Source organism: Brachyhypopomus gauderio, chromosome 8, assembly GCF_052324685.1.
Source record: "Brachyhypopomus gauderio isolate BG-103 chromosome 8, BGAUD_0.2, whole genome shotgun sequence".
In the NCBI taxonomy this organism is placed as follows: Eukaryota; Metazoa; Chordata; class Actinopteri; order Gymnotiformes; family Hypopomidae; genus Brachyhypopomus; species Brachyhypopomus gauderio.
In genome coordinates, this window is record NC_135218.1 from 21,066,774 (window position 1) to 21,090,008 (window position 23,235).

Sequence of the window (23,235 nt, forward strand, 5' to 3'; positions counted from 1 at the left end):
GCGCAGCGGTACGCGGAGACCAGGTACACCGCCGTACACAGTTTACTGAAGTGAAGTCAAGCAACAGCATTCATTTATCTACAAAGCTCATATGTAGAGGGATATTCAGAGTGCCAACGCATCTGTGTGGATCCACTATCCACTACCTGACCATAATTATTAGGTGTCACTATTTAGCAGCGCCTACACGACCCTGGCGCTGTCCCAGTGATGGCTCTCTAGCTGCTGCTGCCTCTGATGTGAGAGCACCATCCTGCTGCCTCTGATGTGAGAGCACCACCCTGCTGCCTCTGATGTGAGAGCACCATCCTGCTGCCTCTGATGTGAGAACACCATCCTGCTGCCTCTGATGTGAGAGCACCACCCTGCTGCCTCTGATGTGAGAACACCACCCTGCTGCCTCTGATGTGAGAGCACCACCCTGCTGCCTCTGATGTGAGAACACCACCCTGCTGCCTCTGATGTGAGAGCACCACCCTGCTGCCTCTGATGTGAGAGCACCACCCTGCTGCCTCTGATGTGAGAGCACCACCCTGCTGCCTCTGATGTGAGAACACCACCCTGCTGCCTCTGATGTGAGAGCACCACCCTGCTGCCTCTGATGTGAGAGCAGCACCCTGCTGCCACTGATACACTGCACTGCTGGAGAGAAGCTGATGAAGTGGCAGCTGCCATGGAAGGGCTTCGGGGAAACTTCCGGAAAAGCCGTATCTCCCCCACCGTCTTCCCATGAACCCTGCAGTCCTACTCGGAGAGCTTGCAGATCTGTTAAACAGGGTGTCTGTATGTGCCTGGTGGATTGGAGAACTGAACAAAGCAAGGACATGGACCTGTCACTCATGATCCTTACACAGAGTCCACAGAGCCGTGTGGTATGAACACGAACGCCCTTAGGAAATATCTCACACATACTGTCCAAATGTCACTAACAATTAGTCTATTACAAGCTTCCAATTTCAGCTTCCCTGTTGTGTTACTCATTACTCTCTGCGATACGGTGGCGGTATGAAGCAAGAGAAAAAAAATAAACTACTTTTCTCTGGTCACATGATGCTTTCTAAGTGCTAAAAGCAGTGTGTGCACAGACCTGAGAGCAGATTTCTACACCTGAACTTTGGTTATCTTTAATCATTATAAACAACTGGGCTCTTCCCCAATCAAGTGCTTCGGGCTGCTCCTGTCCCCCATGTGAGCTCATCAGCTCAAATGTCACATCTGTTCCCAGAGCAGCAGGAGACTGCATCAAATACACAAAGGGAAACTTAAAGGGAGAATTTTAAACATACACCAAGTATAGTTTGTGGTGTCCTACAAGGCTGTGTTCTAGGGCCCCTGTTTTTTCATTAGATATGTTACCTCTGCACGAAATTATTCGTAAATTCATTCACCCAAACCAGAACACAAATTTCAGTGTCATATTGTTGAACGTGTTCAGCATATTGTTCAGCATCAATTGATGGATGATGAAAAACTCATTTAATTCTAATAACAGTCTTGTAATAAGAAATTAATGTCCTTATTAGGCCCAGTAGGAAGTTCTCTGATTATGTAATAAACTTTCATGATCTTCCAATTACACCATATATAATGGTTAAATATATTTGTGGAACTATTCAAGCTTCTCATCTGTACTTCATGTAAATAATATTTCAAGGCCAACCTCATTAATATTTTAAAAAGAAATTAGAAATATGAAAAATATATGAGATTTCAAATACACAATCAGGACTGTAGGCAAGAATCATTACTGCAGGCAGACTTCTAGATTAGCTAGTAGGTTTTAAAGCTACTGTAATGCTGGATGTACCACAATGTGCATAAAAAAACTTCAGATAGTTAAAAATGAAGCAACCAGAGTTTCTACTAGAACTATTACTTCTACACTGAATTAGCTCACAGTGAAATTTTGGATTTGTTTATAAAATGCTTCTAATGATCTGCAGAACACTGAATGGTCTTGCCCCACAATAGTTTAGCTAACTCTTGGTCTATTATGATCCATCTTGTCTGCTTTGAAAAAAGTGCAGGTTCTTTATTAGTATCTCAAATAGGAAAACCCTCTTCAAGGAGTAGAGACTTTTCCTACAAACATCCCATCTATGGCATTACAGTAAACTGGGTGTTGGAATGCTGTCACTCAGGTTTGTTGCCGGTGGATCGCTGACATGCATGACATCACTTCTAGATTAGTTAGTAGATGTACATTCCAAGGGAGCTCATGCCTCTCATGCCTGTTTTACCTTCCGGCTGTAATCTATGCCTGCACATTATATACTCATATTTTATACACTGTAGCATTCAACCAGGTCTAGGCCTAATAATCTGTCCTCTCTTTCTGCCAAGTTACATCTTCTCCTGATGTCATGTTGTTACCATGACACAACCTATCTCAGTGGTTGAGGCTTTGATTGTGGCTCCTCCCACCTCCACCTCCGCTGCCTTCTCTCTCCTCCCAGATCATTGAGAAGGCTGAGCTGCTGTTCTTGTGTTTCTCCTGCACCAGACAGGTTTCAGACACACCAGACAAGAACTTCTAGGAACCCAGAATAGATTGTTTATTTCACTCTTATTGTTCTTCATTGATTTTTGTGTTTGTGGTGCTGTTCGGTGTCTGGGTTTCTCTGTAAAGCTCTTAGGGAATTTTTTCCTTGCAACTGTCACCTTTGGCTCACTGTGGCTTTTACCCAGAAATCTGTAAAGCTGCTTTGTGACGACAGCTGTTGGAGAAAGCATTACATTTGACTTGACTTGAGATCTCTCTGGTGAAATCGCCTCCATACCTCAGAGTCCCTGTGGGAGATGAGGAGGAGTGCAGTGTACATGACAAAGTTCCTTACAGAGTCAAACCTCTGTTTCTTCTAGAACAGCACATGCCTCATCAGCTCAACCTTCTCCCCTAAGGCAACCATTAGGCTTTTAGTGTCAAAGCTCTGCTCTGTAATGTTCGGATTCCAAATAAAGGCTTTAATGATGTGTCTGTGAAACCAAATTTAGGACAGGAACAATTTAGAGAAAATACTGATTTGTGATTTTTCTAACAAATATTGCAATTATGATTGCAATTATGTCATTTTTATGTGATTAAAATAAGCTCTAGGTTACATAATACATAATGTGTGTTTTCATATATCTACCAAGTATAACTACAAAATTATCTTGTATTTACATGAAAGGAATCAGATTCAATTTCTACTATTATTTCTTTAAACAACAGTATGATTGACATCACAGAACACCAAAAGTAGAAAGTAAAAATGTAAAAAAGAAAGTAAAAAAGTGTTACAAATATCCATGTTGTCAATACCATATCTTTACTATTACAGCCATCATAATTTAACATGCGTGTTATTTCTAAACCACATTTCCATATGAAATCAATGAATTGTTCATCCCTTAGTGAACAGTCCTACAGAGCGCGAGAGCCTGTATGTTGCGGTATTACTTTGACACTGGCACATGCGGATGCTGCATCTTCTTTGGTTGATGTCTATTAAGACCCTGCAAGCAGGTACTCAGATCTCCAGAGCTCGAATGTGTGGAGGTGAAGAGGGTCATGATGAACCTCTATAGCTTTCAGTTCAGGCACTATAGGGGCAGATAGAGCAGCGTGATTCAAGCTTATAATAAAGACGGAGGCATTCTGGTACCCACAGCACCATCTGTCCTGCTTGTTTTAGTGCACCTCACAGGCAGAGAACTGAGGGTGTGTGTAAGGGTGAGTGTGCATGCTTTAGTGTTGAGTGAGTGTGGGAATGTGCATGCTTTAGTGTTGAGTGAGTGTGTAAGGGTGAGTGTGCATGCTTTAGTGTTGAGTGAGTGTGTAAGTGTGCATGCTTCAATGTTGACTGAGTGTCAGCGTGCATGCGTCATAGTTGGCTGGATGTGTGTAAGCTATCAGTTTGGAAATCTATATCTAACAAGCATATTCATAATTATAATAATCAATATAACTTACTCATGCAAAACAAGTGCAAACAATCTCAATCACCTACCACATAAAGGGAAATGTTAAATAAGAACCCAGTATGAACTAAAGAAATTAGCTTTATATGAGAAGTTACATTTTGATGCACTTAGTATACATATTTTTCGCTCAATACACAAAATAATATTCACGGTACTTACAATATTTTCTCTACTGAAAGAATCTACTTGTTTTAGTTTCCAAGTGTAATATATTGCCAAAGTAAATATAAAGGCTAATGTTCACGTATGGTACAACTATCCAAGTTCAACGCATAAGAGCAAACATCAGCAGAGCACCACCTCGACTGGCGAATAACGGACTTTAGTATTTGCGCCTAACACACCGCATCCTACCTGTTTTACCAACACTCGCGTTCCATGCTGTGCATTCCAGAGAACCGTACTGTACCGAAGAAATGTGCTTCTTCTCCATTTTAGCCCAGGAGCGCTCGGATTCTTTTCTCTTAACTACCGCGGTACAGATGTAGCGAAAGTCGCCGCATCGCCGGTGCTCATTCAGCGGGCAGAAAAACAACGTGAAATGCTTCGGCGGTTAGAGGATGAAGGGAACTTCAGCTTTACCCCCATTAGTACTGAAAGACGTCAATTCAATGGCGCCACCCCGTGGTTCAACGCACTGGTCTCAGCTGAAAACCGTGGTAGCCTAATATCACTGGCCTCGTGCTTAGCTGCCGAAATCACGCAGGACAACAGGAGACCAGATTCTTCTTAAAACAAATACATTTATAAAAAGGCGGAAAATGCACTTTTATACATGTACACAGTTTGGAAGGCTAAGCTTATTTAAAACTAACTACAAGATTAAATACAATCACAAATAGAAGTAAAATCTGTTCATTTACAAATATTACAACAAAAGAGAAAATAGTGTGTTTCCACAGGTGTCAACTCTAATTATGAAAAGCTGACATAAAGTACATGTGTAGGCCAAAATCACCTCACCATAGTGTAGCACATCTGTCCCCGTTACCCAGAGTTGCTTTTGTATTCCGAGCTGATCAAAGTCTTTGAAATAAACCCCCCACAGGCCCCTTAGGAAAGTCCCCTTATCACACATGTAATGCAAAGATTTTGTGAAGGACTCTAAGAGTGAGAATGAGGGGCATGTGGTGCAAGATGAAAAAAAAAACAGCACATGCGCGTGTGTGTGTGTGTGTGTGTGTGTGTGTGTGAGTGAGAGAGAGAGAGAGAGAGAGAGAAACAGGCCAGTCTGTAAGACTCTGCAAACATGCATGTCACAGTCTCCTGTCAGTCATCTCAAAACACTCACTCAGATGAAACTCTACTGACCTGGGACCGCAGGTCACACTCATTCTTTTTCCTAATGACATACTGTGGGACATCTGAGTACATTTAACTATGTAAGGGTTCATCTGGCTCTCTCTGTTGTATATAAATACTTGTAATTTATAGTAGAACTACCATTATCTGTCAGCATTATATGCTCAAATGTTCCGTCATGGTGCAAAAGCCCTCAGGCCCGCAGTGAGGGGTTGTGCTTATGGGGCCGTGTCTGTTGTGCCAGAGGGTTTCTATACCTCTGCACATGCACCATATAGAAAGGCTACATGAGTTGACTTATTATGTGGCTTACTCACATAAAGAGCAACACAGAGTGAGTTTTAATCCCCACTGAGACCTCAACCTTCTGAGTGAAGCCATCTTAGTGTTGGGAGCGTTAACTGGACAATCCGTCCACAAGGTGATGGACATACACAACAGTTATCATGTTCCACCGGCATTCCGAGAAGTGCAGCATTCCGACAGGTAAAGTATTCCGAGACAGTACTTCAAACCCACCATGGCGTTGGTGGTTCCGAACACTGAGGCGGTGGGAGCCATTAGCAGCATGGCACTGATTAGCTAAACGTCCTGCGCACATCCCGCTGTCAGGGGATGATGCCTGAGAAGGTGTTGATGGGGAGTAGAAGGGTCCTGTTCAGGTACTTGCTCAGTCCTGATTCCGTGTTCTCCTCTGCCATCAACTGTGACTTTGACTTCATGGACTTTTGAACGTAATATCCAGGCTCTTTACAGGGTTCCACCTCAATGCTGTAGAGAGAAATAGCACAAACAAAAAGTTGAGCAAATCACCGGATGACTACATGGCCAGTGTCCAAGACGTATGTGATGATCTAGCAGGTGACCTCTGACCTCTGGACATCCGGAAATGTCCTGCGGGAGTCTTTGTCCAGACACAGGGTGAACCCTGTGCTCTCTTGAGTTTTTAACTTAAGGTTGCATGTTCTGACTTTAGCCCCCTAAACAAAACAAATGCCAGAGTTGGTAGTCCGTTTCACTAGGGGTGACCAGCATACATTTGAGATCATCTCTCTTTATCTCAGAGCTACACACTGACAATGGCGCATGAACTGCAGATCCTTTTGTCTTTTAAAGAAAGAAAACTCTATAGAACATATATAATATATAGAACATACAGAAATGCCAAACATAAATTGCATCTTAGTGACAAGAATGTCCTAGCGACATAAAAAGTGCACACTAGTGATCCCCACAGCCGCCTAGTGACCACTAGTGTGCACTTTGTAATTCACTCTGGATAAGAGTGTCTGCTAAGTGCCCTACATGTAAAGTTCAAGCCATGCAATGGAGAATGAGCAGAGTCCTACCGAGCTGCTCTTGGACTTCAGCTCACTCACATCCACCGTGAGACAGTTCAGATCTGAACGGGGCCAAGAAAACAGAAAACACACTGTGATTATCTTCAGCACCTTTTTCTCCAAAAGTCACACTAGTGAAACTCTGATCTTTATCGCAGTCCTGCATGCTGCTAGCGTACCTTCCGCTTTGCTGGTGGGTACTGCTGATATCTCCATCCCTGTGGTCCTCAAAAAAAGACCCTTTTCTGTTTCTCTATTGCTTAGTGACACCTGTGAGACGCGAGAGAAGTGGTAAGTGGGGAAACTCCAGGCAGGTAGCAGTCACTATGAAACCATGTAGCTCAGAGAAACGAAAGAGTCCTGCTCAACCCCCAAATCACCCAGGTCCCAAATCACTCCAGCAGAATGACGGTGTCCTGTGCTGTCTAATAATATTTTTTCTTTACAGATTAATTTAACAGAGACTGTGAATGTCCACATTAAATCTCACAGCTCTGGCCTGCTGGGCAGACCGGAGGGGGATGCTTACCTTCCTGTAGGTCAGCGAGACTAGACCTCCACATGCTTCTGCTGGACATTTCTTCTGCTTGGTAGACGCATCTGGAGGAGAAAGGAGGACAACCAGGGTGACACACAGTCCCTGGCACAGCAGGGAAATAAAGCTCACTTAAGACCACACAGAGGCGTGACATCTTGAATTAGAGGCTCTTAACAGCCTGCTCTGGGATAGCAGAAGTGGAGTTTTAGTAGCAATGTTTCCTCCCCAGGAGAGATCACCTAAGGCTCACAATATCAGCTGCTTTGCTGTGTCTTTAGGCTGTAAACGTTTGGTTTTAGTGACCTTCAGGGTCTCCCCGACCACAGATGAGAAAAAGCATGTGTGGGTTCTGGAGAATCTCCCACAGAAACACATATGAACCACCATAAATGAGCTCAAACCTTTAAGGGTTCCATGACGTAGTTTGTACTCTGGGAAGTCAATACTGAGGTGAGAGAGGAAGACATCTTCTGTTGGCTTTTTGTCCGGGTCGCAGTATACAATCTTAAAACAGACACACACGTACGCACGCACAGAGAGAAGTTAATGAAATAAGAATGCTAGGTTTACATAATTAATTTCTCTACGCTACAACTATATGAGGTATCAACAAAACAATTTAGTGAATAATTACTCAATGTAATGTTCAACGTCTATAAATGGCGCTCCAGACACTATAATCCTATCCAGCACCGGGCTTTAACCTATGGCCTGATTAGATGAGTGGTATGTGGAATAAGAGGAGGAGGTCTGCGTCGGCGCAGCCGTGTGGGTCTACGGCACAGACGCCTGGGAGGGTCGTGACTTCTCACCTTCACGTAGTAGATGGTGAAGTACACCGGCTGCTGCCCCATCCGCACGTAGTAGGAAATGATGTCAGCCAGAAATGACTTGCACTTTACATGGAGTGGCCCAACACATACACACAAATGCAGATGCACACACGAGCACACAAACATGCATGGGTGCACACAAACACACACACAGCATATTTAATACAGCAGAGTCCTCTGAGGAAATGCTACATGTAGAGTACAGTCATAGTAACAGTAGTGTACTGATAGACAGTGACTCTGGACTGAGTTTTTGATTGCTGACTGAGGTTAGTAAAATCACTGAAGAGAGAAAGGTTAATACCATGTTAGCCAGTTGCGGGATCATTTGGCCCTGGCTACAGATGTTAAAGTCGTACCACGGATCCACCATTCCCAAATAGGAGCCCAGTACACAGGGATTAGGGTCCAGTGGCACACTCCCCTGTGGACAGAGCAGAATTTGTGGATCAAAATGGCGTGCGGTGGTTAAGTGCACTTATCTAATCCTGTCCACGACGGGCACAGGTTTTCGTTGTCCTACTGCAAAACAGCGGATTCAAACACACTCCAACATAGCACAATATTAGCTGTGTATTCGCCTGCTGTGTTGGTCTGCTTTGTGTTCTGCTGTCAGCTTTGTAAAATATCAATACATTCCCATCCATGAAAATGTTTCTGGTGGGGTTTATTCATGATCTGTGCTACAATACGCGTTTGAACCGTGCTTGTGCGGGGCAGACATGCGCTAGACTCTTCTCCCGTACCGTGTCGGGTGAGCCTGGCTGGGTGGCCACGGGGATGTAGAAGAGCTTTATGTTGACCTTTGTCGTCAGAAACAGCTTTCGGGCTTCCATCTTCCTGTGTGAGGAGAGGGCAGATGTTGTGGGATTAGCGGCAGGCTATCGACGACTCGCGTCAGAAAGGTTAGCTCATCGCTGCACCTTTATCTGCTAGCAACCGCACAGGGGCCTTGCCTCCCAGCATCAACAACACGCTGGCTAATGTTTTCACACGTTTCCATGACAACAGGAGAGCCAGCGTTACTCTGGAATCTCTGACCATCAAATTCTGTGACCGCAGACAGCTGTTGTACATGTTGTACCTGCGTGTTGTCAAGGAAAGGCATGAAGAAACGTTTACACCAGGGGTCTCCAACACGTCACTCGCGAGCTACCAGTAGCTCGCCACCCCTTTCCGAGTAGCTCGCCAAAGGGCCAATGAATTACATATAAATTTGTAAACCTAATTGGTCCCATCGAGAAATCTACTTAAATTTATGTCCAATCAAAATTCACAGTTGTCCCTCCCCTTCTAACACTAAATTATTATTCGCCAATTATACAACAGTTAGTTCACAATCCGACTGGTTGAGAAGTGTTCTAACCCTGCAGATATGTGTGATAACAGCACGGTATTCTCATTCTCTGTATCACTCCGCGGACGCGTTGTCAAGTAACGGCATGTACGTACATTCACGATAACACACTCCCTCTCGTGTTCTATTGCTCAATTAGCTGTCAATCAAAAAGTTAGGCTGCCGTCAATATGCCGTCTTCCCGCTTAGCACACTCGCACACGCAACTTTCGTTCGCCCCCCCGCGCAACAACTTTCGTTCCAAAAAGGTTGGAGACCCCTGGTTTACACAAACTCAAATACTGGAGTTCAGATTTCTCCACGTCCAAGCTCGTAATCACTGGATATCATTGCTTCACATGAGAAAAGAGGCGACATCTGTCTAACAGTAGTGCAGTAGTAGTAGCAATGCTAACAGTAGAAAGCACAAAAAAATAAGTTAACGTTTTAGCAAAAAAGGTTTTAGAATAAAAGTTTTTATTTGTATTCTTTCAACATTTAAACTTCAAAATTTTTTATTTGTGTCTGCATGCATGAGGAAGATGTAATTTAAGCCTAAATTTCTTTTAGAATTGGCTTACATGAACATCCTTCTAAACCACAATAAATGACTGAGTACCCATGTGCAGTTATCAGAATATGTGACAACGCGGTACATTGTTGAAACTGTGCAACAATGGTCTCCAAGGTCACAAGTTTCGGTGTAACACTAGCCATTAGGTTTAAGGTGGGATTAACTGAGTAAGGCAGTTATTCTGAGAAGGTGTGCAAGATAAAGAGAAAAGGCTGAATAGTTTGAGGGTCTTTGCTTCCCCCAATTAGATTTTAGGTCCTTCATGTTAGTGGTGTCTAGTATGCAGATTGACAAATACAATTTAGGAATTTAAATCTACCTAGTGAGCTCAGACTATCACCATCCTGACATTCTGCACTTTGACACTTGTATTAGTCTAACATGTTGAATGATTGACAAATCGTTTTTTTTTTTTGAGGGGATCAAATTATCAGTGGGCACAATTTAATAATTCATTGACGTTGGTGGTGACGTCACTTCCGCCCATGTTAATTATACGCCTTCGATCCAGACTGAAAGTACCACATGTTAAAATGTTAAAAAACCCAAAGGAGAAGGTAATTTTTCACGTTGCCTACATGCAGGACACCACATCCTGCCTGAAGTTTTATTTAGATCAGTGTCTTACCTGAGCCGATAATAGGCCCCGGCGAGCCGACCCACGGTGCGGTCGTCCCCGACCACCACCACGTTGGCCGTCATGTGGCGCTTTACTCTGAAGACGTCGCTGCTCCTCCGGCCTGCGTGCCGCTGCAGACTGGAGCTCCACGCCGCCTCCTCCAGCGCGTCCTGCACCAGCGCCATGCTGTCCGACGCCGACGGTCTTACTTTCATCCCCCCGCGCCGTGTCAACCGGCACACGGCCGGCGCTGGGTCCGCCTTCGCTATTCTCCCGCCGCCCGGTTCCGTGTCCGAGCTGTCGGCCAGTTGCATGTCGCGCTCGATGCCGCTGTCCGTCGACAGGACCGAATGTCGCGGCATGTCCGTGTCCGTGTACAGGTCCGGCATCTCGAACTCGTCCGGTGACAGACAGAAACTGTCAGACATGGAACCCGAACGGATGAACTTGGCAATTTCTCGCCCTGCATTGGAAAAAATGGAAATAAGCCTGTATGAGTTCATAGACAACGGTTTGGTACAGTGGTGTGAAAAAGTGTCAGTCCCCTGATTTCCTATTTTTTTGTATGTTTTTTACACTTAGGTGTTTCGGAACATCAAACCAATTTAAATATTAGTCAAAGACAACACATGTAAACACAAAATGCAGTTTTTAAATGAAGGACACAGTCCACTGTCTCGAACCATACCCACACATGATTATTGCAACATATGTAATCCTTAAAAGCTAGACATCATGCCAAGATATACAGAAAAAGAAAAAAGATATAAAGAAAAACCACTGCTGAGCAAAAAGAACATTAAGGCACGTCTCAATTTTTCCAGAACACATCTATCTTGATGATCACCAAGACTTGGGAAAACATTCTGTGGACTGACGAGACATCTGGCATAAATTTAACACTGCATTTCAGAACAAAAACAAATATACCAACAGTAAAATGTGGTGGTAGTGCTGGGAGACTTGCTGTGACAAATGGAACTATGATTTCTGCTGTCTAAATCCTGTAAGAATGTCCAGCCAGTGGCGCAAAAAGGGGGTATGCAGCGTATGCAACTCATAGGGGCGCTGCACTAGAGGGGGCGCCAAATCGATGTAATACTTAATTTGTGTCCATCTTACGTTCGCCCCCCCCCCCCCCCCCGTCAACAACTTTCGTTGGGGGGGGGCGCCGATAGTGTGTTTGCATACACCTCAGAAAGTAAGTAACTGCACCCCTGTGTCCAGCCATCCGTTCATGGCCTCAAGCTGAATCGAAATTGGGTTCTGCAGCAGAACACTGATCCAAAACACACCAGCAAGTCCACCTCTGAATGGCTGAAGAAACCCAAAATGAACACTTTGTAGTGGCCTAGTCACTGACCTGAATCCTATTGAGATGCTCTGGCATGACCTTAAAAGGGCGTTCATGCTCAAACCCTCCGATGTGGCTGAATTACAACAATTCTGAAATGAATGGGCCAAAATTCCTCCACAATGCTGTAAAAGACTCACTGCAAGTTATTGCAAACGCTTGGCTGCAGTTGCTGTTAAGGGTGACCCGACCAGCTATTAGGTTTAGGGGGCAATCACTTTCACACAGGGCAGTGTAGGTTTGGATTGTTTTCTCGCTTAACAATAAACACCATTTAAAAACTATATTTAGTGTTTACTTGTGTTGTCTTGACTAATAATTGAATTGGTTTGATGTTCCAAAACACTTAAGTGGGACAAACATGCAAAAAAAATAGAAAATCAGGAAGGGGGCAAACAAGACACGCCACTCACAGAGCTCCTCCTCCTCCCACCACATGTGGAAACTCATGTCTGGGTTGGGAAGCGGAATGCTGGCCAGGGAGCCGTGGGACAATGTGTCTGTAAAAACACGAGCATCACACGAGTGTCGACAAAAGGAAACACCACTTCCATCTAAAGATAAATAAAACCATTCTCTGTGTGTGTGTGTGTGTGTGTGTGTGTGTGTGTGTAAGAGAGAGAATGTGTGTGTGTGGTGTGTGTGTTTGTGTGAGTGAGAGATGACATTGCAATAAGCAGTGGAATGCACTAGAGTGGAATGGAAGTACCTTTGCCAGTGCTGTGGAGTAACTGCGTGTACAGCTGCTGCAGTCTGCTGGCGAGAGTATTTTGTTCACTCTTACTGTCCACAGCATTCTGCTCCATGGAAGCCAACACCTCGCAAAAATACGACTCCACATCCTGCTCCAGCTCCTACACACACACACACACACACACACACACACACACACACACACACACACACACACACAATTATATACACACAGATAATGCAGACACACAGCCAACCATGTATGCGCACACAACTACAAGGTGAGACCACATGCAGTGGATGGATACACGCAAAGGTATAAGACGCATGTCCACACTAAGAATAGTGCATGCAAATGCAGGCACGGACAGATATGCTTGTGCACTTACCCATCGGCATGTTTCTAGAAATAGACACGCACTTGTGCACAGATGTGCAGTGTGGTTATTTGCAGCCCAGTCACATATGAGGCCTGTCGTGTTACATCCGTTACATTATAAACGGTAATGAATACCACGATTACGATAATGAATGCAGACTCCCACATTGTTCAATTCAACTGTTTTCATTTTTTTACTGATATGTTTGGTGAAACCTAACGTAGGTTTTTCTTGATACGTCCATAGTTGCCAGATTGTTTAAAATGGTTTCCAGCCAGCAGTGACAGAGCGAGACCTTTAGCCTTGAGAGTTGCCAAAGCTATTTTAGGTGGTCCACAGACTATGACAATGAATATTCAAAAATAAATGTACTCATATACAACAATGCTATTTCTGATTGGCTATTGGTTAGCTACATTTCTCAATTTATTGACTGCTGTGTGTCAAGGAGCTTGACACCTGCCCAATGTGTGAGGATCCAATCTGGGGGTCCAATCAGATTTCAGCACTTCCCATGCCCATCATATCATATCCAATCATATCATCTCACTGGGAGGTACAGATTATAGAATGTAATTTGTTTACCTATTCCAAGACAATGCTGAAGTAATCCAAAGCAGTTAAAACAAATGGCGTGCAAGCTGCCAGCTAGGAGTTAGCCTGCTATAACTCTCATAGTTCATCTTCCTGAACTTGTGACCTGTAGTTTGGAAGAACTCTGCCATGATGAAAGTGCTTCTCAATGTATGCACTCTCAGATTTATGGCTCTGATTGCATAGGTGCAACTAAGAATAAGCTAACACAGGCTTGTCCACACCCATGTAGTCTAGAACTGTAATGTATCATCAGTTAAATGTGTTTGAGTGTTAGTTGTATACATATTTGATCCTCTGCACTTGGGTGCACTGGTGTATCGGTTTTGCTGAAATAGTTCTAATACGTCTATCATTCAAGATGGGGAAATTGAGAAATAAAGTGTTCGAACAGATTATAATTTTTGGACTACTGTGAATTATTTTTATGATGAAACTATAACATTTGGACAGTGAGCACTGTTCAGGTAGAGTTCAGGCTAGTCCAACGTCTAATCCAGGTAATCTCATACATTTGAATACTGGAACACGGTGTAGTAGATTAGACTTTATTCTAATCTACAGGTACTACAAAATAGTAAATTAGGTTCTGTAGTAATCTGATCTACTGATTTGGTAACACTTTACATTAAGTGTTTACTTACTAACGAAGTAATGCATTAGTTAACATGAACAACAACAATAACATGAACAGTAACACATTAACAATAATTAACATTAAGTAAACATGTAACAGTTGCGGCTCCTGTTTTGGTTCTTTGTTGTTTGCACATTGTACTGATTTACCTACATAAGTAATGAGTAACTTGGAAATATCCATCAGTATCAGTATAGGAACTGAGGGTGTGTGCTTGTGTCTATGAGTGAGGTGTGTGTGTGTGTGTGTGTGTGTGTGTGTGTGTGTGTGTGTGTGTGTGTGTGTGTGTGTATGTGTGTGTGTATGTGTGTATGTGTGAGGGTGTGTGTGTGTGTGTGTGTATGTGTGTATGTATGTGTGAGGGTGTGTGTGTGTGTGTGTGTGTGTGAGTGCATGTGCGGATGTGTGTGTGTGTGTGTGTGTGTGTATGTGTGAGTGTGTGTATGTATGTGTGAGTGTGTGTGTGTGTGTGTGTGTGTGTGTGTATGTGTGTGTATGTATGTGTGTGTGTGTGTGTGTGTGTGTGTGTGTGTGTGTGTGTGTGTGTGTGTGTGTGTGTGTGTGTGTGTGTGTGTATGTATTTGTGAGGGTGTGTGTGTGTGTGTGTGTGTGTGTGAGCTCTACTGGCCTGCAGGGCTTGTGTGAGTGTGGGGCCGTGGCACAGCTCCTCTCCCAGCGTGGCCTGTAGGGTGTGCTGCACCACCCTGCGCATGTGCTCCACCTGTGTGTCCACACCACCCTCCACGTCATCCTTCAGTAGCGCCCCAAGGGATTCAGAGAACACAGCAGGGTCTGCAAACACAAACACTCTACACACACACACACACACACACACACACACACACAGATGAACAGACACACACACACACACACACACACACACACAGATGGACACACACAGATGGACACACACACACACACACACACACACACACACACACACACACACACACACACAGATGAACACACACACACACACACACACACACACACACACACACACACACACACACACCCCACCACCATCACGTCATGTTTTCACTGTTTGTTACAGTGTTTTGTTTTGTGATTCTATATCTCGAGAACCTGCCACTTTAACCTATTACATTACCAGCATCTGTTAACCCCCTCAATCCAGTTAGTAATATTATTTGTTCTTATTTTAACACTGTAATATGTTTAAAACATTTGTATAGCAATACCTTCAAATGCCTCTGTTATCACTCTGTCTGTACCTCAATAATCTTCTAAAAAAAATCCCTCACTCAAGCCTTATGTTACAAACACACTCAACTGGAACTGTGACTTTAATGTCAGCTAGTGCAAAAAAACAAAAGAATTATTGGAATTAAATATCTTTAGGAATTTTGTACTGTGCCTTGGAAACTTAGTATAAGGAAGAGCCTGTAGATAGCAGGCATACCTGCCTGGACTCACTGATAAGTTCAGTGAGACACCAGTGACAGATCAGGTAAATAGAATGTTCTAGAACCAGGGGTACAGGTCAAACTGGTTCCAGCACTGACAAAGTGAATAATTGAATAATTTTTAGCATGTTCTCTTATAAAACAATTGTACATTTCACAATGACAATCATTAGGGGTGCGTTTGTTACATAAGAATGCTGTGTGTGTATGTGTGTGTGTGTGTGTGTGGGGGGGGGGGGGGGGTCTTCACCGTTCTTGCAGAGGGTAATATTCATTCCTCAGGCTGTGTTCAGACACCAGGGTCCTTTGATACAGCAGTCCTGTGATCAAAGACACAATCTCCTAAACACTTTCATATGTTTACTATGCACTTTCCAAATATCCTATGCAGTCTAACATTACACATAATTATAACAAGGTCTGTTATATAATTGTCCCTGTAATAAATCTCTGCTATTAAATACAGACACTGCTCTTTAAAAGTATCAGGCTGTAATATTAGTTTTAAGTGCAAGTGTAAATGTTTTTAAGTATGTATATTGTGGACACAAAGGCTGTATTGAGGAATAAATGTAGTGAGCAAGATTATTAGACACTGTGATGTCCAGGCTCACACCTGGAGCTCTGACACCCTGCAGAGAATATGTGTTCTATCAATCACAACTCACATGTCCACAATCATTCAAAGACTTGGTTTATGTAGTTCAGTGGGAACTCTTGAATAAATGAATGAATGAACAAATGAACTCTTCAGTATAAAATGTCTCTTAGATTGCAGAGGAAAGGTGTGTGTGCATGAGCCAGACAGGTAGAAATCTCTGCCTTTACCAATCATGTGTGTGTGTGTGTGTGTGTGTGTGTGTGTGTGTGTGTGTGTGTGTGTGTGTGTGTGTGTGTGTGCATGCAGACCTGGTGTATAGATTTCTGCCTTCAACAGTCGTATGCAGCTCAGACCCACAGTGCAGAAGGGCTGTGGCAGTGTGAGGAGCCTCTTACATGACACATACAGTCTCTTATACAGTCCATCAGGGACATACACCACCTGGAAAAACCACACACGTACACACACACACACACACACACACACACACACACACACACACACACATCCGCACATGCACGCACACACACAGCTTAGAATGTCAGTGGCTGAAAAATCCAGGTTAGACTGATAAACATCATCATTTACAACATTTACAACACACACACACACACACACACACACACACACTCTCTCTCTCTCTCTCTCTCTCTCTCTCTCTCTCTCTCTCTCTCTCTCTCCATGATACAACATCACTGCTAAACACTCTCATTACTACTCTGAATACACTAATATTAAAAATGGACAATTTTTCTACAAACATGACATGACAGATCAAAAGTTTCCCAAACATGATATGGTGACAGAAACTGGCTCTTTCATGCACTGATAACTTCTACAGTAATTATGCACTGATCAATAAATGCTCTAATTCTGTATTTACTTATTGTGAACAAACGCCTTCTGTCTGCTTCGGAGGTGTGATCCATGCTCAGAGCTTGCTGGTAAACGGAGTGTTTGGACATACCTGGGCGAGTGTGTAGATAAGAGTGTGTAACAGTGGGATGACGTGTGACTTCAGGTCAAATCTCTCAGCCTGCGAACACAAAGCAGCCAGTCATCACACCAGACGCTGGATTTGTCATGTAGTAACGACACAGCCAGCGCAGACGGTGGCCGTGTCAAACTCACAGCAGTGCAACACAGGCACTAGGGCTTCAGGTCTTTACTGTGTAAGATACACAATAACTGTTGGTTTAAATTTCTGGTCTGAACTGATACATGTCGAAGCTTTCAAACCAGGCCGATGCAACATGTTAAAAACACCGTGGATCACCCGCAGCAAGTCGCATCCTTATGAGTGAGATAATCTGTTCATCTGAGATCTGAATTCTTATCTGTAACGTGCAGGGGGCTGAGGACGCAAAGATGAGTGTTCATCGCGAAAAACGGTTTATTTAATGACAATGATGACCTGCGATCAACAGCATAGTGGCAGCACATGTAACAAAAACGAGCACGGGACAAGACTAACACACACTATACCTAACATCTAACGAGTATCAGGTGTAGCACATTATACTGACGAGACACAACACACAGCCACACCCATGGAAAGCACGCATCTAGAAACAGACTACACCTACACACGCCCCAAGGGATGGGTCCGGGGCTGTAACGTAGCATTATCAAACATTCTCTTCCTCTGTTTCTGCAGACTGTAGTTTGTTGTGATTACATCATGCTTACCGCTATGGATGAGACTTACCATGCAAAATTCTTTTCATTCTAGCACAGATAAACAGGAAAATTCTTTTCTTTTAAATCTACCTGGAATTTTCTCTTCTCTATTAAGTATTCAGTCTTTAAATGTATAAATGCACTCCACCAATCTCCTGTCAGCATTCCTCAGAGGTCTTGCGTGCTGCAACGTTTACGTGTCACATGGCAAAGCTCCTTGACTTTGGCCTCCAGGTGCAATAAGAGGCCACGATCAGCGTGGTGCTGACTGCTGGAGGAGCTGCCCCACCCACTCACCCGCTCCACCCACTCACCCCACTCACCCACTAACCCCACTCACCCACTAACCCCACTCACCCGCTCCACCCACTCACCCCACTCACCCACTAACCCCATTCACCCGCTCCACCCACTCACCTGCCCCACCCACTCACCCCACTCACCCACTAACCCCATTCACCTGCTCCACCCACTCACCTGCTCCTCCCACTCACCCCATTCCCCCCACACACTCACTCTCCCCACTCCCCTCACTCACTCGCTCACCCCACCCCCCCACTCACCCCACTCACTCACTCTCCCCACTCCCCCCACTCACTCACTCACCCCACTCCCCCCACTCACCCACTCACTCCACTCACCGGCTCACCCCACTCACTCACTCCTCCCACTCACCCCACTCACCCGCTCCAGCTCACGCACGGCCACCTGCACCACGGCCAGACAGCTCAGGGGACTGGCCTGCACCTTCTGGTGTAAAGTCAACCTCAGCATTACTGCACACACATCACACACACACACACACACAGAGAAATGTTTTAGCCTCTTGTTTGCCATTGTTTTTCTAGTGCTTGTCGGTGAGTTAAATCCGCAAACCGGTTTTTATGTTGAGTTACGGTAAGGAAATTTTTACTAACATCTTCCTGAAAGTGAGTTTCATTATACAACAGATGCTGGCAGATGAAATTGGGTGTAAACCATTGTAGTCAGATTCCAAGATGCTAAGATGCTTTTGCAGTATATTAACATACCAAAGTCATGCCTGGTGCAGACAGACATAGCTGCCCAGACTGGTTGCCAGTGCAATGATTTAAACATGGCCATGGAAAATGCTGTGTGCTAAAGAACTAATTCAGGTGTGTTCACCCATATTCAAAGGGTGGTAGGAAGCATAGTTGGTAAGACTTTGAGCCATCAATCATAAGACTGTATGATTAACCTTTCACACACTCAGCTCCAGGGGTCGGACTCTAGCTTCCAATGAAACTGAGAAAGGAGAAGGTAGTTTTGTTGCCTTAACTGTTGTCTTCATTTTTGTTTGTCTTAATCTAAAATTTTAACCTCCACGTGAACTCTGATGGGAACCACAGACTAAGTGTGTCCTCACAGGAGGCGATTTACCTTTGCTGATCTCGGGTTGTTGAGTGTCCAGCTCTCTCAAGACGTTCTGCAGAATTCGGTAGACATCCGATTCCAGCAGGGCAAATTCTGAAAACGTAGGAAGAGGCAAAAGCCATTTAAATGACACGACTAAGACCACGTTGAGCAGGTGGAGAAGCTGCTGTCTGGCCCGTGGAGAGGAGTGACGGGCCCCTGAACCCTCACCTGCCGTGTCCATGGCGGCACAGCTGGCAGAGCGGGTTCTGCCGCTAGACTGGACCCACTGCGCCATGAGACGGGACAGGTGTCACAGGTGCGATGTTTTCATGGCCGATACGCACCCTAGCAGATAAGGACAGAATGTCAGACATGTCATGAGTTCATTCTAAATGCTGAATATGATCATGGGGAGAAACAGGGGAACTTTGAATACGCTGCGAAGCAAAGTTTTTGTGTACTGTGCAACAGTCAGGACTGCAGTCACACTGCAGGACAACCCAAACGTTCACTCTCGCTCTACCATCAAAACTCACTTGATTCACTGTGGCAGCCATATTGTTAAAGAACGAACACAACATATGTACATCTCATTTATAAACGTGATGGCAGCGCTAATGATGAAAAACATTTTTCCGAATGGACCGTTTGGAATTTATTTCATATTACCAACACACACATATTTTCGTTTAGCCACACATATGCTAAACCAAATTGGCAAGTGTGTTCTTAGACAGTAATCATATGTAGTGCCAAGTGTGAAGCTACAATGATTCCCGACACTGCGTTCCTGTAACAGTTACCCTGCAAAATCAGACAGTGGCAAACAAGACTGTTACTTGGGCTGCAGCAGACATTCGTTTGCTCGCCACTTTTCTAAAACTCTCTCTACTGACCCTTGACTGAATTAAGTAGCCCTGACAACAGCCATGAGATTTGACATTAGTTTATTCTAGGTAATTACATATTCATGAATATTTATTATTTCATTTATTACAATTCAACCTTACCTGATAACAACAGCAACAATACAGCACTCAGAAAGCTTCAGCTCTGCTCGGCCCGGCCACGGCTCAAAGTTCCCAGAGCCACAAACAGAAACTAATACTCTCACTTCCACTCACGAACAAAACTGAGCATGGCACGCCAATTACAACGCACGCTGCCTTAGCACCACACACACACACACACACACACACACACACACACACACACACACCCAAACATACCACATGCATGAGCAGCACAGCAGCACTCGAGTCCACTTCTCTTACCCGGTTTGTCGAGCGTCTGGGTGTGGAGGTGAACTGCATGATACGGCGCCCTGGACGAGGAGAGCTGGTGAGAGTGAGTGTTTCACAAAGTGTTTCACACTTCCTCAATACGCAGCTCTCTCTCAGTAATGCAGCCAACGGAGGGGTGGTGCAGGCTGGGGGTGGGGGAGGGACAGAGAGAGAGAGAGAGAGAGAGAGAGAGAGAGAGAGAGAGAGAGAGAGAGAGAGAGAGAGAGAGAGAGAGAGAGAGAGAGAGGAAAGTTTGAGGGAGGACTGAGGTGGCAGTGTGTGGAAGTGAAGTGAAGTGTGTGTGGGTGTAAGATGGGTGAGAGTTGAATGAAATTATCTCATAATGATCTGGACTTGCTGTAGTATCTAATTTTGAGAATGAAACAGGACAAGGTGAAATTTAGTCTTTCTTTGTGTGGGTGTATGTGTGTGTGTGTGTGTGTGTGTGTGTGTGTGTGTGTGTGTGTGTGTGTGTGTGTGTGTGTGTGTGTGTGTGTGTGTGTATGGTGAGGATTTTAAGTGTCTCTGAAAGTGTCCATAAGGGAAACATAATAAAAGAAGACATAATAAAAGGAGACATGATCCACAATGCTGTCTCAGCAGTAGCAGAATGCTAAGCCACGTGCTTCATGTGGAAGAGAAAGAGAGAGAGAGAGAGAGAGAGAGAGAGAGAGAGAGAGAGAGAGAGAGAGAGAGAGAGCGCGAGAGAGAGAGTAATAGGGAGAGTAAAAGAAAGAGAGGGTGAGAGAGAGAGAGTAATAGGGAGAGTAAAAGAAAGAGGGTGAGAGAGAGAGAGATAGAGAGAGTGCAGTAGACAGGACCTGAGGCATATCCTGTCTCTGTAAATGTGGAGGCGTAACTCTTACGACTGGAGGATATTTTTAGCATCAGCCTTGAGTGTTCAGAAAGCGATGTGGTTTCCAAAAACAAACACAGACATTGCATCAACTCGAATCAAATATGCACACACTGCCTAAACCCCCGAGGTGTAACTTTGCTTTCCAGAACCGTGTGGCAGGTCCTGCTCCCTGCCTGAGTGAAGCAGCTCAGGGCTTTAATGTGGAATTCAGCTGTGTGGTCAGAGCAGAATTTATTCAAGCGTACAGACAGACATGTCCAGCCCTGCTCCTGTGGCCACCCTCAAAGACACGCAGAGAGACATTTCGGTGTCACACAGAAAGACTTTGCAGAAAGTCGGAATGCGGTGTGACATGGAAGCGTAAGAACCTCACAGCAGAACTGTAGCTACCACAGAGACGAATGAACTTTAAAGAAGTGAACGAAATGAATTTAAAGCTTATAGCTTTCAGCTCTCTGAAACTGCATTAGACACTTAGAGATTTTATGATAAGGACTACTTTATTCTTTATTAAACTACATTTTGGAACTTTAACTGGATATGTGGTTCAGAGGCTGCCTTTGTGTGTGTGTGTGTGTGTGGAGAAAAGACTGTGTAATTGCTTACTAAGCAATGCAGTGCTGATGCATTTTCCAGTCAGTGTTGTGAGGGTGCGCAGCTACACACTGCCGATAACTGAGCCCCTCACCTCTGCGCTAAGTTCTCGTCAGAAGTTCCAACGTCACGTTAATCCGATGGTTAACGACTGCTGTTTACTGCTAAGGTTTTAGTTTCACATCCAAAAAGCTCCAAATTCAGCATGCTCGTGACTATTTTCTATGCCAAAAAAAACATACTTGCCTGGTCAACGGTATTATTTTGGCGTAGCTGGAATGTTTGCTGTCCTTTCAAAGCCTCAGACTGTGCGAGGATAGTAAACAGGCGAATCCTTGTCGGTAGTTTTCTTAAACCACCAGTCTTTATATTCCTCTCAGGAGCCACTCTGACAGGACTGAGGTGGTGGTCAGGCCGTGGCTGAGAGCCAGGGAAGGGAGGCGGGCGTGTGGGCTCGGTGGCGGTCTGCTCTTCCGTTTGTCAGTCTTACCAGCGGCCGCCTCAGAAAACAGGACATTGCTGGGCTACTTCAGAGAGCCGAGGGGAAACGAGACGGCTGGCTGGGAATCCCCATTAGGAAAGTGAACACCTTCTGTGGAGCGATACAGCGATACAGCGCCGTGTGTGTGTCCGCAGATAGGCGCTTATGGGCGGTCTAAAAGCACAAATCACGGTTATGGGAACCGAAGGGACAGGTATTGGTCAGAACTCCTTCATCGGCCTTCGACTTGCACACTGAACTACAGTGTGATTCAGTCTTATAATGAGCTTACATGCATTTATTTACATTTTTATGTATGAACTGCGGGTGTTTAGTGACTCCTGTCCCAGGCCTGTGTGGGATGGCAGTTATCCTAAATGTCCTGTATTCGGTCGGACAATATGAGGAAGTGCATGATGAGAGCCCGAAGGTCATGGGGATGGAGAGAGAAAGAGAGAGAGAGAGGAGGAAGGAGAGAAAGATGAGGGGACAGAGTCAGGCTCGAGACGTTTAGCAAACCGCGGTTTCCCTATTCGTAAATGTAAATGTACCATTTGTGTGACTTACCGTGCTGTGTTTTTGTCCTTATTTGCATGAGGTTAGAGAGTCTTAATAGAACACCTGACCCTGGCTGACATTACACCCGAGCCCATGTGGACTGGATGATATTTTCCAATAACAATATTTGGTCGCGTATGCAAATAATCAACAAATAGGTCGTGCACCCATTTAATAACTGACCAATTCATTTTAAAGTCACATTTAGG

General features: G+C 44.5%; 1 protein-coding gene across 3 annotated transcripts; it reads right to left on the bottom strand.

Moving 5' to 3' along the window:
* Positions 1–2,953: 2,953 nt before the first annotated feature.
* On the bottom strand, positions 2,954–22,587 carry pik3r6 (phosphoinositide-3-kinase regulatory subunit 6). 3 transcript variants are annotated; one of them, XM_077015379.1, is made up of 22 exons: positions 22,234–22,587; positions 20,526–20,680; positions 19,480–19,596; positions 19,276–19,362; positions 18,550–18,650; positions 17,162–17,230; positions 16,503–16,635; positions 15,844–15,913; positions 14,795–14,975; positions 12,572–12,716; positions 12,276–12,362; positions 10,518–10,971; positions 8,726–8,819; positions 8,284–8,403; positions 7,959–8,042; positions 7,548–7,650; positions 7,138–7,208; positions 6,788–6,878; positions 6,618–6,670; positions 6,142–6,248; positions 4,321–6,039; positions 2,956–3,585 (listed from the first exon to the last, which is right to left on the bottom strand). In XM_077015379.1, exons 3-21 carry the CDS (start codon positions 19,544–19,546, stop codon positions 5,877–5,879), a joined length of 2,280 nt encoding a protein of 759 aa, XP_076871494.1. In that variant the 5' UTR covers positions 19,547–19,596; positions 20,526–20,680; positions 22,234–22,587; the 3' UTR covers positions 2,956–3,585; positions 4,321–5,876. The 3 variants fall into 3 exon arrangements, with proteins under 3 accessions (XP_076871495.1, XP_076871494.1, XP_076871496.1); XM_077015381.1 differs by having other exon boundaries at positions 2,960–3,585; positions 18,559–18,650; positions 22,234–22,583; XM_077015380.1 differs by lacking the exons at positions 20,526–20,680; positions 22,234–22,587 and adding an exon at positions 20,262–20,491 and having other exon boundaries at positions 2,954–3,585.
* Between the last annotated feature and the right edge of the window lie 648 nt (positions 22,588–23,235).

What these genes read in the sequence shown, in the direction of transcription:
- pik3r6 (XM_077015380.1), bottom strand. Translation starts at nt 19,546, where the DNA reads ATGGCGCAGTGGGTCCAGTCTAGCGGCAGAACCCGCTCTGCCAGCTGT. An exon ending in CACTCACACAAGCCCTGCAG is followed by an intron (nt 12,717 to 14,794) that starts GCCAGTAGAGCT and finishes GTGTGTGTGTAG; the next exon opens with GAGCTGGAGCAGGATGTGGA. An exon ending in GGGGCCTATTATCGGCTCAG is followed by an intron (nt 8,820 to 10,517) that starts GTAAGACACTGA and finishes CTCCTCACACAG; the next exon opens with GAAGATGGAAGCCCGAAAGC.